The sequence below is a fragment of the Haliotis rufescens genome, unplaced genomic scaffold, assembly GCF_023055435.1.
Source record: "Haliotis rufescens isolate VD_foot unplaced genomic scaffold, xgHalRufe1.0.p SCAF_9, whole genome shotgun sequence".
Lineage (NCBI taxonomy): Eukaryota > Metazoa > Mollusca > Gastropoda > Lepetellida > Haliotidae > Haliotis > Haliotis rufescens.
The window spans coordinates 25,318,807-25,333,137 of NW_025964383.1; the positions used below are offsets into that span (position 1 = coordinate 25,318,807).

Below are 14,331 nucleotides of genomic sequence, written 5' to 3' on the forward strand. Positions count from 1 at the left end.
ATTTCTGAGGGGACTGATGTACAGGACAATGTGGCAAATGTGAACAACCCACCACACAGGTTAGTCCAAGCATCAACAGACTGATGTCAACAACACATCAGTTGTTCTTGACAGCCTGATATATAGGGCAAGCCACCCTATGTCTGAGGATACTTGGCTTGTACTTGTATGTCCGACCACAGAGGCAGGTGTGGACAATCTTGTCATGGACAGCGGTCTTGTGGAAGCTGAGAGTGGTGTGACTTGAGAATGTCTGCTCACACTGCCGACACTTGTACATCCCTGTCCCGCTCTTCCTTGCAGACCTGGGTGAGTGGCCCATGTTTCTGGGCTGGGACGCAGGACTCACACCAATGTTCTGACAGAAGCTCTGAAGGAAGTCGAAAGGCCCAGCCTGACTGGCTAGAAGGTGCCTCTGAACTCCTCCCAGAAACTGCTGTCCTTGAGACTGACTGAAAGTACCTGAAAGCAACAAAAATTCCATTCAATTTCAGTCAGTCTCTGGCTAAGGCATGGCAAATAATTTTTTGGAATAATCAGAATATTTCTAACATCTAAAGTGAGTGAGTGAGTTGGGTTTAACGCCGCTTTTAACAGTATTCCAGTTATATCACGGCGTGTCAGCTTAATGTCGGAGGAAAGCCCGAGGTGATGCAGGTCTCAGATGTTTACCACTTCGGTGAAACCCACGAGCACGGGTACGGTACTGACAAACCTAGAAACATAATCGGGGCAAACCGGGATTCGAACCCACAATCATAGGTTTCTGGCGTGCCCAAGGGAAGCAACTCTGCACACATCGAATCACGGCGCCTTAGACGACTGAGGCACCCGTGCCCCCCAACATCTTAAGTGAACAGGCGAGTGTTGGTATCATGACGGCTTGTAAATAATCACATCTTGGCCATGGTAACCATGGTAACCATTTGTGTAGGAGACACACAATCAACCAGTTGACACTGGTCCTCAGTTCTTGTGACGAGCACACAGAGGCTAGTCTGTGGAGTTTTTAAAGGTTTCCTCATCTGGGATCCTTCATTTTTTTCAGTTTCCTTGGAATCAGAGAACAGAGAAAACATACTGGAGTTGGTTTCTGATTTCCTGGTGTTACTGAGTACTTGATGCTTGGACATTTTAACATTTGAAACCTTTGGCTGACGCAGGCAGTGCTAAATAGATTCAGAACCCACAAATATGAAAACACACAAGTATAAATATCATCTGTTTTCAAATTTGTGGGGAATACAGATATTTTAAAATACAAAAGTTATCAGTAATTTTCGTCAGCACACTCTGTTGTGAGACAGACATGAAGTAAATCTATCCTATTACAATGGATGATGTCATACGCTTCTGTGACAACCGAACCCACCTGATTTGCAGAAAGTAGAGAAAAACAAATCAAACAAAGTTATTCTGCAAATGTTGATCAAAATTAATACACATAGTTTATGTGGTATCCCTCACACAAGCTGAACACCTTTCAAATTTAAGATTGAGAAAGAAAAGATTTTTTTCAAGAAAAGCATTCATTCACAGTAAAAAAGTATCAAATATCCAAGAACCTATACCAACGTTCATAAACTAATCTGACTGTGTGTGTGTGTGTGTGTGTGTGTGTGTGTGTGTGTGTGTGTGTGTGTGTGTGTGTGTGTGTGTGTGCTTGTACTTGTCCAAACATTTATAGTGCTAGCCCACTGAGATACCATGCTGCAGTTTAACATGAATTTGCCACTCAGACACAGCAAACTGACTCCAAGCCGGCCAATCCCTAATTTATCCCCTATGCCGAGCTCCAGGCAGGGTAACAACAAGCACCATCTTTCAACGTTGTTTCATATGACACAGCCGGGGAATTGAACCACCGCCCTTCTGTTCCCTGGGCAGACGCCCTAATTACTAGACCACTGAGGCGGTCTCATCAAGAGTGGAAAACGCAAACATACAACTCTACACTTTAATCCACCTTTGAGGCCAGGTGAGCTACAAATCAGTGATTCAACAATTACAAAATCATGGCCAAGGTAAAACTAAAATCACTATCAAAAAGAACAAATGTCATCTTTTAAACAAATTATCTAGAAAGGATGATTATCAAGAGCTCATGTCAGAATCGGGATATAAGAAGCCTTCTCCTCATCTGTGTGCAGCATTTTCTGAGATTAGTGTCGCTATATGGCTGAAAGAATTGCTGATGCAACGTTAAATTTTAACTCACTCACTCTGAGATTAGCACAAACAAATAATGTGCTCTTAGATTCCATCATGATCACTTTTCAAGCCAGCTGGGAAGCACAAAAACTTGGCATGATTTGCCCACGGAAACAGATACAAACATCTACAAAAGTCTTCAATACTTTGGCAAGTCTAGGTTTCTTCAGTCTCTCTAAGGTCCTTTCTATTACATATCAAAAAGCATCTTATCAAAACAAAGAAGCAAAAAATCTGAAATATCCCAAACTAGAACATTGAGAATAAAAGAGGATGCTATCCATAAAAAGTGTCATGTATTCATGTTCTTCCGACTTCTAAATGGCTATCAAAGACTTCGATATTACTATAGTTGAAAATGAAAAATCTAATATTCAAATTGCTCATTTACTTGGAAATCCAGTTACCAGATCCATCAGATTTGTCACTAAATGGTTTAATAAATACAAATTTATTCACTTATTTAGTCAATCAAAATGTGCTATGATGTCTGTGTAGGCCAGACCTCGGTATCACAGAGCAAGCCACTTGAACGAAACACTGAAGGGCATACAGTGGCATCAGTAACGACAATACTCCTCCGTGAAATCACCATGACGGAAACATTCGGGATTAATGATTCATGAGTATGAAGTAATGTCTATTACCTGGACTGACTGGGTCTGATGGTATATGAGTGGGTGAGTGAGTGAGTGAGTTGAGTTTTAGGCTGATTTTATCAATATTTCAGCAATATCAAAGCAGGGGACACCAGAAATGGGCTTCACGCATTGAAATTGAAACCAGATCTCGGCGTGACAAGTGAACGCTTTGACCACAAGGTAACACAACCACTCTTCACTGTGAATGAAATGAGCAAGTTGTTTAACAGCATTTCAGTTATGTCAGACATGAGAAGGAAGCCCGAAGTGATGCAGATCTTCACATTTAACACTACTGGGAAACCCACGTTGTCAGGTACAGTGCTGACAAACCAAGAAACATAATCAGGGCGAATCAGGGATTTGAAACATCAATCATAGGTTTCTTGCACGTCAATGAGGTGCAACTCTGCACTGCACATTGTGGCGCTATAGACGACTGGGCCTCCTGTGCCCCCAAGGTATATTAGACGACTGGGCCACCTGTGCCCCCAAGGTATATTAGACGACTGGGCCACCTGTGCCCCCAAGGTATATTAGACGACTGGGCCTCCTGTGCCCCCAAGGTATATTAGACGACTGGGCCACCTGTGCCCCCAAGGTATATTAGACGACTGGGCCTCCTGTGCCCCCAAGGTATATTAGACGACTGGGCCACCTGTGCCCCCAAGGTATATTAGACGACTGGGCCTCCTGTGCCCCCAAGGTATATTAGACGACTGGGCCACCTGTGCCCCCAAGGTATATTAGACGACTGGGCCACCTGTGCCCCCAAGGTATATTAGACGACTGGGCCACCTGTGCCCCCAAGGTATATTAGACGACTGGGCCACCTGTGCCCCCAAGGCCGTCTCTGCCCCATGTATCCTTGCCTGGATGATCCCGACAGCAGAACGCTACTCTCACATCTTCTGCTGGAACATCAGACAGGACTTCTCATGTCTGCGCAGAGCGTTCTGATAGCTGTACACTTTCCCACAGATGCAGGGGAAGGTCACCTTATCGTGGACCGACAGTTTATGAACTTTGACCGACTGGGGGTCCACGAAGCTCTTGTCACACAATGGGCACGGGAAGCGTTGCCGGTCTCCGTCCTGGTCCCCAGTGGTGGACTGTCGACTTTTCTTCATGAATAATGTCAAGGGCATTTTCTCAGATGTGTAATCTCCATATTCTATCCTTGCTCCACTCCACACATTGCCTGAACCTTCCACTGAATAGCCAGTCAAGCCCTGGCCAAAACCTTGCAAACCTGCAACAAGAAGAACATCTCCTTTACCAAGACTTCATGTATCCAGAATATCCTTGGAATGATCAATGCTATTTAACAGCGCATACCGTATTCGACGTAATAAGCGCCCACAGTGACATTTGCTGATACATTGGCTGGTGTACAATCCCAATTAGAACCCCTTCCAATTGATCAATGTACACAAGACTAATTTATTTGCGTATACTACGCACTCATGTGCTATATGCACTCTTAATTATGGGCAATAAAATTCTGGAAATATATATCTGTTGTACATAAACATTTCAGGCTGTCAGCATAACCATGAAATTTATCTTTCAACTCTGTTTTTTTCACGAAAATAATATTCTAATAAGAGCCCCCTATTTCTAATTTTGAGAGCACCCTGGGCGCTTGTTACGTCTAATAGGTATGTTCTTTTGCTACAAATGCTGGAGTCATATTTTACTTTGCAATCATAACTAGTCCTTGGACACTTCACATGCAGATCCAGAGCGCACATCCCCTTTTCAAAGCATAGTAAATATTTATTCTTTTGCATGTTTTATGGGTGACCAAGGATATATTGTAAACAAATTGCCAATCTCATAAAAATCAAATCTTTGTGCTTGCTTCCGCTGATCAAAGTTCTGAGGACATCCCACTTCAAGTCACGTCAGAACGACCTTTCGTGAACATTGACTGACCAATGAAATGATCAAGAAGTCAACATTAGCCAATCAGAAAGAAGCTTTCTCAAGCTTTACGACACTAGTTTCAAAACTGGTGACTTCAACTCCACACTACGCTTTTAAGCATACTTTGACAAAGTTCTCAAATAAAAATTTGAGGACTGAACAGAAAACATTTCTGTAAATGTCTAACAGATGGCAGAGATTGTATGGGAGTACTTTCCACGGGCTACTGAAAGTGTCTCCCGTTTAAAATGCTTTTCCCATTGAAGCAAAGGACAGGTGATGATTTTGACCCATATTGGGAAGTCCTCAGATCTTTGTTCAGCGGTAGTGAGAACTAAAATCTGATTTTAATGAGACTGACAAATTACATAACTATAACTTCCTCACTTGGCGATGTATTCAACACAAAGATCATGACTAAATGCAAATTTCTTTGCTGATTATTTGCACTTGTTAACTTGAACTGCTCAAAATGCACCACTCCTTAGATAAGCCTTACCTGTGCTTGCACTTGTGTCATGGTGACTGATTTACGACACCCATTGTCTAAAGAACATTTAATTGCAAAGGCTCATTACCCTGGAGCCATGACATCTATATGCCTTGAAACATTTAATTGCTGTTATTTATTAGATGCTAATCCTATTTGTTAATCCCCATTTTTGTGTACATCGACCGTCTGCCATCCTGAACAGGATGTGCAAGTATGTTACTGATGATTTACTGTTTACATGTATATTGATTATTTACTAAATGTCAGGTGACCTTGGCTATATAAGCCTTGGTCCAGAGAGGAGAGAAGGAGAAGGAAAGGTCTTACCCTTAGCCTAGCTAGGGTTAGGCTGGGTGCTCCGGGGCACCAAGACAACAAGCACTACCACTATGTGCTGACTTGGCACATAGTGTCATTTGTATGTATCTATCTACATGTATAAAGTAAAACTGTATATACTGCAAGCCATCGTCTCCAAGTTGTCACTTCCTACTGAGAACCATACGTCGGCCTCTTGCATATACGAGTATGCAAATTGTTCATTAATCAACGTCAGACCGACACGCGTTGATAATTTGGTGGAGAATCCGGGTAATGAGCCTTTGCAATTAAATGTTCTTTAGACAATGGGTGTCGTAAATCAGTCACCATGACAACTTCCCTCCGTTACGTGATGCTTGGACCACCCCACGAATCTCAACAACACAAGCATCCGAATAACGTTCACCACGGCGTCTGCCATCTGCTGTTGAGATACAGTAACGGCTCTCGTCTGAGAAGAGGACTCTTCTCCAATGCTGGTGGTGCCAAATGTTGGTGCTGTTACCCACCGAGGATGGTCCCGGCGATGACGTGGTGTCAGAATGGGTCCTCGGTGTGGCCTGTGACAGTGGAGGTGTCTGTTCGTCAATGTGTCGCTGGTGGGTCTCCATGGTCTGTCGAGCAGTTTCCGCAGCAGTAACAAAGCAATCTTGAAGATCTGTCGCACAATCTGACGATCCTGACGTCGGGTGGTGACCCTTGGTCTTCCACGACGTGGTCGGGCATCTGTGGTGTTGGCGGTCTGGTACAGTTGCTTGATCCCGTGTATGCTCCTAACGTAGACTTGAAATGCTTTGGCTACTTGCCGGGCGGTTTGTCCAGCTTGCAATCGTCCAAGTGCTTGGTGTCGCTGATTTCTTGTCAATCTTGGCATGTGGTTGCAATTCAATAACAAATGAATGTAATCTGGGTTGATATTTATAGGGCAAGAAATGGGGATTAACAAATAGGATTAGCATCTAATAAATAACAGCAATTAAATGTTTCAAGGCATATAGATGTCATGGCTCCAGGGTAATGAGCCTTTGCAATTAAATGTTCTTTAGACAATGGGTGTCGTAAATCAGTCACCATGACACTTGCATAAAACTCCTGCCTACATCTGAGGGGGCCCTGGATATGCGTGGAAGTGTGTTGAATTTTAATTTGGAACTAAGCTATTATTGCAGATTGAATGAACCCAGAGAACAGTCCCGATCTGTGGTTATGCTTTACTGGTGGAAATCAGCCTTGTGGCACAATCATTGTCCACAGAAACACCCTACAGTGTGACTGAATACCACTCATCAGCTTAGATGAAGATGAGGCAAACTTGCACGACATGAGACTGCTGATGTTTGTGACACAGTTCGGATAGGTTCGTTCAGTGCCGAAGTCGTACAAATAATTGCCCCTTGATGTTTGATTGAATTGTACATATTCTGAAACAGATTTCATCATGCTTGATAAGCTGCTGTGACCAAGTGCTTGTGCAGTGTACCAGTGACAAAAACATTATTTTCTGATGTCAAACGTATACAATTCTAATAAATTCATTGTCATATGCATCGATGCACAGGGTATCAATAGATCAATGCTTTCACACACAAGGTTTTGTGTGAAAAGGCATGTTAATTTTGAGGTATCAAATGAAGTTTGATGCCTGATTTTAATCTTATTTTGATGAATCAGAATCAAGCATTCTTCAGTGGTATGGTAGAATAAGTGAATATTGTTTTACACAAGAGTCAGAAAGATTAACCCTACATCACTGTGGTCTGTTAATAACAGAATCTGGGACATGAAAACCAGTGGTTGACAGCATGAGCAATGATGTATGATGTAGAGCTATGATGACACAATCAACCAGTTCAGGCATTGTGACCATCTGGTCTTCACAAGCAAAGGGTACTGTGAGCCTCTTCTGGACGTTGTTGAGAGTGAGTGAGTATGGTTTTACACCGCTTTTAACAATATGCAAGCAATATCATGGCAGGGGACACCAGAAATGGGCTTCACACATTGTACCCATGTCGGGAATTGAACCCGGGTCTTCGGCGTGACGAGCGAACGCTAGACGTTGTTGAGAATACCAAGTTATGCAGCCAGTTTCTCGAACCAGTACTGGGCCCTGTCTCTCTTCCATCAACAGCCGCTTGGGTTGGAAGTGTGTCTACCTGGTAGGATAGCAAATCCCTGTACCAAGTACTGGGGATAATTTCTCTACCAAGTACTGGGCTTAGAGTGGCTAGTCTCTACCAACTACTGTATTTAGGGTGGCTGGTCTGTCTTCCAACTAATTTATGAATTTCTTTGACATTCAATTCTCACAATATTAGTCGCATTAAACAATCATTGTAAATAGTCATCCAGTAAATAGCATGTGTATAATGCAGCATTCAAATAATCAGAAAAAACAAACTGTATACTCTGTATAACTGTCTTTTATTAAACATTATGTACATATTGACATACTGACACACAACCTTGTATATCATGACTGTGAACATGTTCAAAGTATCAGATCTGGATCACCCTGTTTCATGGGTACGATAAAACACGGTCCATGTTTTTTTTTATAGATTTAAACCCGAATCTGAGGGTGTAAAATCTCATAAAAACCTGAGGGGAAATGTTTTATCTAACTTATAAACCCCCAAAAAAAAAAATCGTAAAGAACATCTATCAACAATTTCATGTTTCAAACATACTGGCATACAGGTACTAGCAAAATACATTCCTAAAAGCATTCATCTTCCCGAGGCAAGGGAGTTAACTGACTATAAAAGTCCATTTTCCACCCTTGCCGAACAAGACTGGAATTCCTGGGCTCGATCGTAGCGCCACCAGTGGATATTACGAGTTATGTCCCTTCTAAGCCTCTCCTATGGACCATTCAGATTCACTTGCATTTGTATAAAAAAAAATGGCGGCGCCCAGTCAAAACGATCTGATCGATAATCAAGTTCTATATTGTGATAAAACGGGTTTTACAGCACAAAGTGCATCAAACTGCATGAGCACCTTCATTAACAACGTGAAAAGATTTGGAAAATTTCTGTTGCCAACCAGTTGGCGGTGTACATGCTTTGCAAATCCTGCAATCGACTGAAATCTACACGACAGTTTACTAACCTGATTTCGATTTCGTGGCACGATTTTGATTGGACTATGCATAGACTCTTTAGTCCAGGCAAAATGTAACTCCATAATACCAGCCTAGTTCGGCAAGGTTGGAAACTGGACTTGGTGTTTCACTCTGAGAGTGTGGATTCGAATCCGGATAGGAATAAACCCTAAAAAGAACTAGAATCAGTACTTTACAAAGAAAGTGTTATTCCAAATATAACATTTATTACAACTGACCACTTTCTTAATGGCATTATGTATTTACAGCATCCCCATTTGTGAGATTTAACCCGACTGGAGAACAATAAGATGACATCACTGGTGGTTTATATCAGTAGGTGAAACATGGCCCAAACTGTGGATGCCAGATTCAAGTTTATGAAGGGGGTACACATTCCAGCCCCATAAAAACTATTTCATCATAACTCATCAAAACATCCAGCTATCTGATTGGCCAGTTTCTGTTGTAACAATGTCTCATAATGACTGCTCCCTTCTGTAACACCGCAATAATGTGAGGGCCACTTTTCGGCAGAACAATCAAAGTGGTCGACCCAGGCATGGTGCTCTCTGTCCCTCCATTTCATATTCTGGGGAACCGAAAGAACCATCTTGTCGAAAACACAACAAGATGACCTGATGAAGCCATCAGTGTTATATTTAAAACACATCTCATTGGTTTTGGTTGAAAAGGCCAAACCTCAAGCAAATGGAAAAGGCTTCTCCTGAGCTCAAGATTTTACATTTCAAGCAAAACCGAGGAGAGAGTTTTAACTAAAGGGTCCTTTACACAGGATGGTGACCTTTGTGCCTCCCGTGTGCGACCATAAAATTTGCCAGGTCGTCATTGGAGGCTCAAAGGAGGCAGAATGGTGACCTAGGTCATTTCAAGGTGTTACACAGGAGGTTCAGGCATCGACATGGACGCCATGGTCGCCATGAAGTTTTGGACATGTTCAAAACAGTTGCACAAAGGTCGCCGAGGAGGTTGGTGTCTCAAAGGTTGCTCAAAGGATGCAGAAGGGAGGCTCAAGCATTGCCCTTGTTGCAGAATGAAGGCACAGTGGTCGCCCAATGGTCGTCAGGTAATAGATGCGTTCTGCTGAAATATTTTCCTGTCAATCTGGGCGATGCTTCTGCCTCCCTTGCGCCTCCTTTGGGCGACCAACAGCATGCATTGAACGATGACTGTGGCTACCGCCTTGCCTCCATTCGGCGACCACGGCAACCCTTGAGACACCATGGCAATGCTTCTGCCTCTTTTCTGCCTCCTTTGAGCTACCTGTAATGCCTCCTCAGCCTGCCTATACATAAAGGGGTTGTACCTGCAGTGTTTCATTGTGGTTGCAGACGCTGAACAACTCGAGCAGCTACTGCTGAACAACTGCTGGATCAGTTACACAGAAACAGGATTTTCTGGGTTTAGGCGACCATTGAGCGCCCTGGCCAGTTTTTGATTGCTCAAAGGTGGCCCAAAGGTTGCAGCCCTGTGTAATGGGGCCTTAACTCATAAACCATCTATATGCAAGAAAAAAACAGAAAGAATAAGAAAACATCATGATACCTTGTAGTGAAACAATACTGTAATTGTGGTTTTACACAAATTCAATGACAGCGGGTGACAGAAAGATCCTGTGCAGCATGCAGACAACTGAAGTCATGACATGTAACATTGATCACCCTTTCATCACCTGCCCTGGTGACTCAGTGGGAAAACAGTAAGAATAGTAAACAAAATATGTGAGGTTGCAGTTTGATTCAAGTCAAGAAATTTCTTGTAAAAAAATTGTGACATTTAACAAGTCAAAAAACAACATTTGATGCATATTAAATGCTGTTTACACAATTCAACTGTAAAACCAAGATCACAAGGTTACTATGAGATAACAATACTATAGGCTAAAGTGTCAGTAGGTTTACAAAACACATTCAAAGTCATCATCCCAGGGGATGAAGGTAAGCTAAAGTCAGTCATCGTCAAGTTTGAGGGATATTGAATATTGAGGAGTCCCTCGACACAAGAGTGAGTGAGTGAGTATGGTTTTACGCCGTTTTTAGCAATATTCCAGCAATATCACGGCGGGGGACACCAGAAATGGGCTTCACACATTGTACCCTTGTCGGGATTTGAACCCGGGTCTTCAGCGTGACGAGCGAACGCTTTAACCACCAGGCTACCCGACCGCCCCCCTCGCCACAAGAAGGCTTCCTGCTATTGTTTTGCAAAAACAATACATTGACATGCAATGACTAACAACAAATATGTTTGTGTTTTGTTTGTTTGTTGTTTAACAGCAATACTGTTGTTTACCCAGCAACATTCCAGGTTCATAATGGCAGTCTGTATACAATTGGAGTCTGGACCAGACAATCCAGTGATTGATATGATGAGCAACAATCCACACCATCCGTGTACAATGACACACAATCAACCAGAGGACTGAGCTAAACTCACAAAGGTGTCGTTCCATGAGGACAGTGCACATGTTCAGGAATCTGTTTTCGACAGCAATACACGACTGTGGCTTTGAACACATTGAATATCCTTAGCATTCACCAGACAATGAGCTAGCAATATTCCAGCAATATCACGGCAGGGGACACCAGAAATGGACTTCACACATTGTACCCATGTCGGGAATCGAACCTGGGTCTTCGGCGTGACGAGCGAAAGCTTTAACAACCAGGCTACCCAACCGCCCCTATTCCAGTTAGATCAGAGTTTGTTCACTTTAATGTGGGAGGAAAGAAAGGTCTTATACAGGTCTTAGGTGTTCACCACTTTGGTGTAACCCACAAGCTGGAGTATGTTTTTTTTAGGTTTGTAAGCACCAATCAAGGCGAAACCGGATTCGATTCACAATCATAGGTTTCTGGCGTGCTCAAGGGATGCAATTTTGCACAGCGAATTGCGGCGCTTAGACGACTGGGCCACCTGTGCCCCCCATCCCCCTGCCAAGGGAGGTGAGGTGAGGTGAGGTGAGGTGAGGTGAGGTGAGGTGAGGTGAGGTGAGGTGAAATTGTGTTTAACATCGCGTCCAAGATTATTGCACTTATAAACCTCGTCATAAATATCGCACCACACATTTTAAAGTAAAAGTAGAATATATAATATTTCACATACTACACCATCTGTGAACATAATATCACAAACACACCCTTTACAGAGCTGCACGTGCATGCCTGCGTTGAGCATGCTTGTACCGGGGGTCAGTTTGCTAAACATGCAGTATGCACATAGCCTCTTTTGGCATATGTTATGTTGGCAGACACAGCTAAAATTTGGTTTTAGGCATAAATTAGGCTTTATTTTGACCAACCAGTGAAATGCCCAAGCGTCCAATGCCTCTGAACCAAAGATGGCAAATTATTGGTATGCACCAGACTGGTATGTCATGTCGTGCTATTGGAGCACAACTGAACATTAATCACACTGTCATCAGCAGGCTAATACGTAAGCATACTGCTTCCAGTGTAGTGAAGGATGCACCGAGGTCTGGACGTCCCAGAAAAAACAATGACAGGGAAGATCGTGCTCTTGTACACCAAGCCAGACGAAGCCCAAAGTCTACTTGTACACAGCTGCGACATGGATGGCATCCATACAACAGAGTGTCCATCAGCACCATCAGACGACGCTTAAATTCTGCAGGATTGAGAGCAAGACGACCAATCAGACGTCCACTCCTCACAAATCAGCACCGCCATGCCTGTTTAGCCTGGTGCCAAGCACGAGCTCACTGGAACCTGAGGACATGGAGAAGGATCCACTGGTCCAATGAAAGCAGATTTTTGCTGCATCATACAGACGGGAGGGCACGAGTTTGGAGGCAGTGAGGCACAGCATATGATCAGAAGAACATTCAAGCTGATGTTCCATTTGGGGGTGGAACGTCATGGTGTGGGGGTGTTGTTCCTACGATTGTAAACTTGACCTCATCACAGTTCCCGGAACACTGAATGGACAGAGGTACCAGAACTTGATCCTGGATGGTGCTGTTGTTTCGATAACCATGCTCTCGCCACACGTCCAGTCTTCATGGACGATAATGCCAGACCACATCGTGCTGGAGCTGTTGTTCAGCATGTCGAACACAACACCATTGAGCCTGCCAGAACACTACCCTGGCCTGCCAGAAGTCCAGACATTAATCCTATTGAGCATTCGTGGGACATTTTGGGACGTAGGGTGAGAGCAAGGGATCCTCCAGTTCAGAACCTTCAGGAATTGACCCATGCATTGCATGATGAGTGGCAGCAGATCCTCCAACAGAGATTCAGATGTCTGGTGACCAGCATGAGACGGCGTGGAGAACATGTTATCCAAGAGTGAGGCGGTTACACCAGATACTGAGTTAGCCAGTCATTGATTACTAGAGTGTTCGACATTAATGAAATGTGAACTGTGTTGCGTGTCTGTTGTAATGACTCCGGCAGCCATATTTATTTCATGGTGATTTTAGTGTAGTTTGCTACAATTAAACGCTCAATTCGTGCTAAAATTTGGTCTTGTGTTGTCAATTTTCTGATTGAACGCTCACATGAGGCCATATAAACAGTTTAATGTGCTTTTCTAAGCACCATTTTTATGAGGTTGAAGATCCAGTTTTACTTAGTGAAAAAAAGTGGGTGGTGCGATATTTATGATGAGGTGTATATATAGCGACCTGTATGCACTTGACTGAGTGGCTGCTTGTACTAGTCCAGACTGATGCCGATTTATAGTGACAGCTCACTGAGATACCATGGCACAGTGTAACATGAATACCCCACCCAGACACAGTATACTGACTCCAAGCCAACCAGTCCTTGCTTTAGCCCCTTAATGCCGAGCGCCAGACAGGGTAACAACAAGTACCATCTTTTAATGTTTTTTTGTATGACGCGGCCTGGGGATCGAACCCCAGACCTTCCGCTCTCCGGGTGAACACTCTACCACAAGACCAAGGAGGCTGTTGACATAGGACAGAAACAGGGAGTCAACAGCGAATTGCAGCACCTCAGACGACTGGGCCACCCGTGCCCCCCCTGCCAAGGGAGGCAAGATACAAGTAACACTGCTTCTTGTGCCGCTGTAAAGACTGGGGGTACATGTAGGCCTTGCCGCACACACACTGACGACTCAGCTTGTCATGAATGGCGATCTTATGCTGGCGGACATAGTCCGGCCGATTGAACTCCTTCCGACACACGGGACACAGCCAGACCGTCTTGCCCTCACTGTTTACCGTCCAATCAACGGGCATGTTTTCAACCAACAGCTTGGCTTCATCCATGACAGATGGGTCCGGCTGCCGTGTGTCTGGCTGATGTGTGTCTGCCGCGTAGTGTCCCGAAACATTCAAATACCGCATGTCTCCTATATCTGAAAACAACAAAAGGTCAGACTCTAGATTGAGGACAAAATAAAGGAACTTTTTTTTCTGAAACATTTTTATTTCTTGAGCTACATTAACATTTTCTATTTACATTGTATCTGTAAACATGTCATCAGGAATCAGCTGGAGAAAACTATGAGTAAGTTTCCCATGATAAAAACAAATGGGATATATTCCCATGACATACATAAAATGGGATATATTCAAACCAAATGCAATTTGTTAGGCTGGGATGATATGGTAAATATGC

At 43.5% G+C, this 14,331-nt stretch overlaps 1 protein-coding gene across 4 annotated transcripts in view; it reads right to left on the bottom strand.

Annotated features, from left to right (window-relative positions):
• The window catches only part of LOC124128451 (zinc finger E-box-binding homeobox 1-like), a 116,185-nt gene that overhangs the window by 9,243 nt on the left and 92,611 nt on the right, over nt 1-14,331 (bottom strand). Inside the window, exon 2 of one of the 4 annotated variants that reach the window (XM_046491902.2) lies at nt 60-462. The exons of 1 other annotated variant lie outside the window; for it this stretch is intronic. In XM_046491902.2, coding sequence (XP_046347858.2) covers nt 98-462 — 365 coding nt within the window. In that variant the 3' untranslated portion in view covers nt 60-97. Of the gene's footprint in view, nt 1-59; nt 463-3,719; nt 4,105-13,670; nt 14,069-14,331 lie in introns of those variants that run through there. 2 more of the 4 variants (XM_046491937.2, XM_046491919.2) reach the window with 2 other exon arrangements.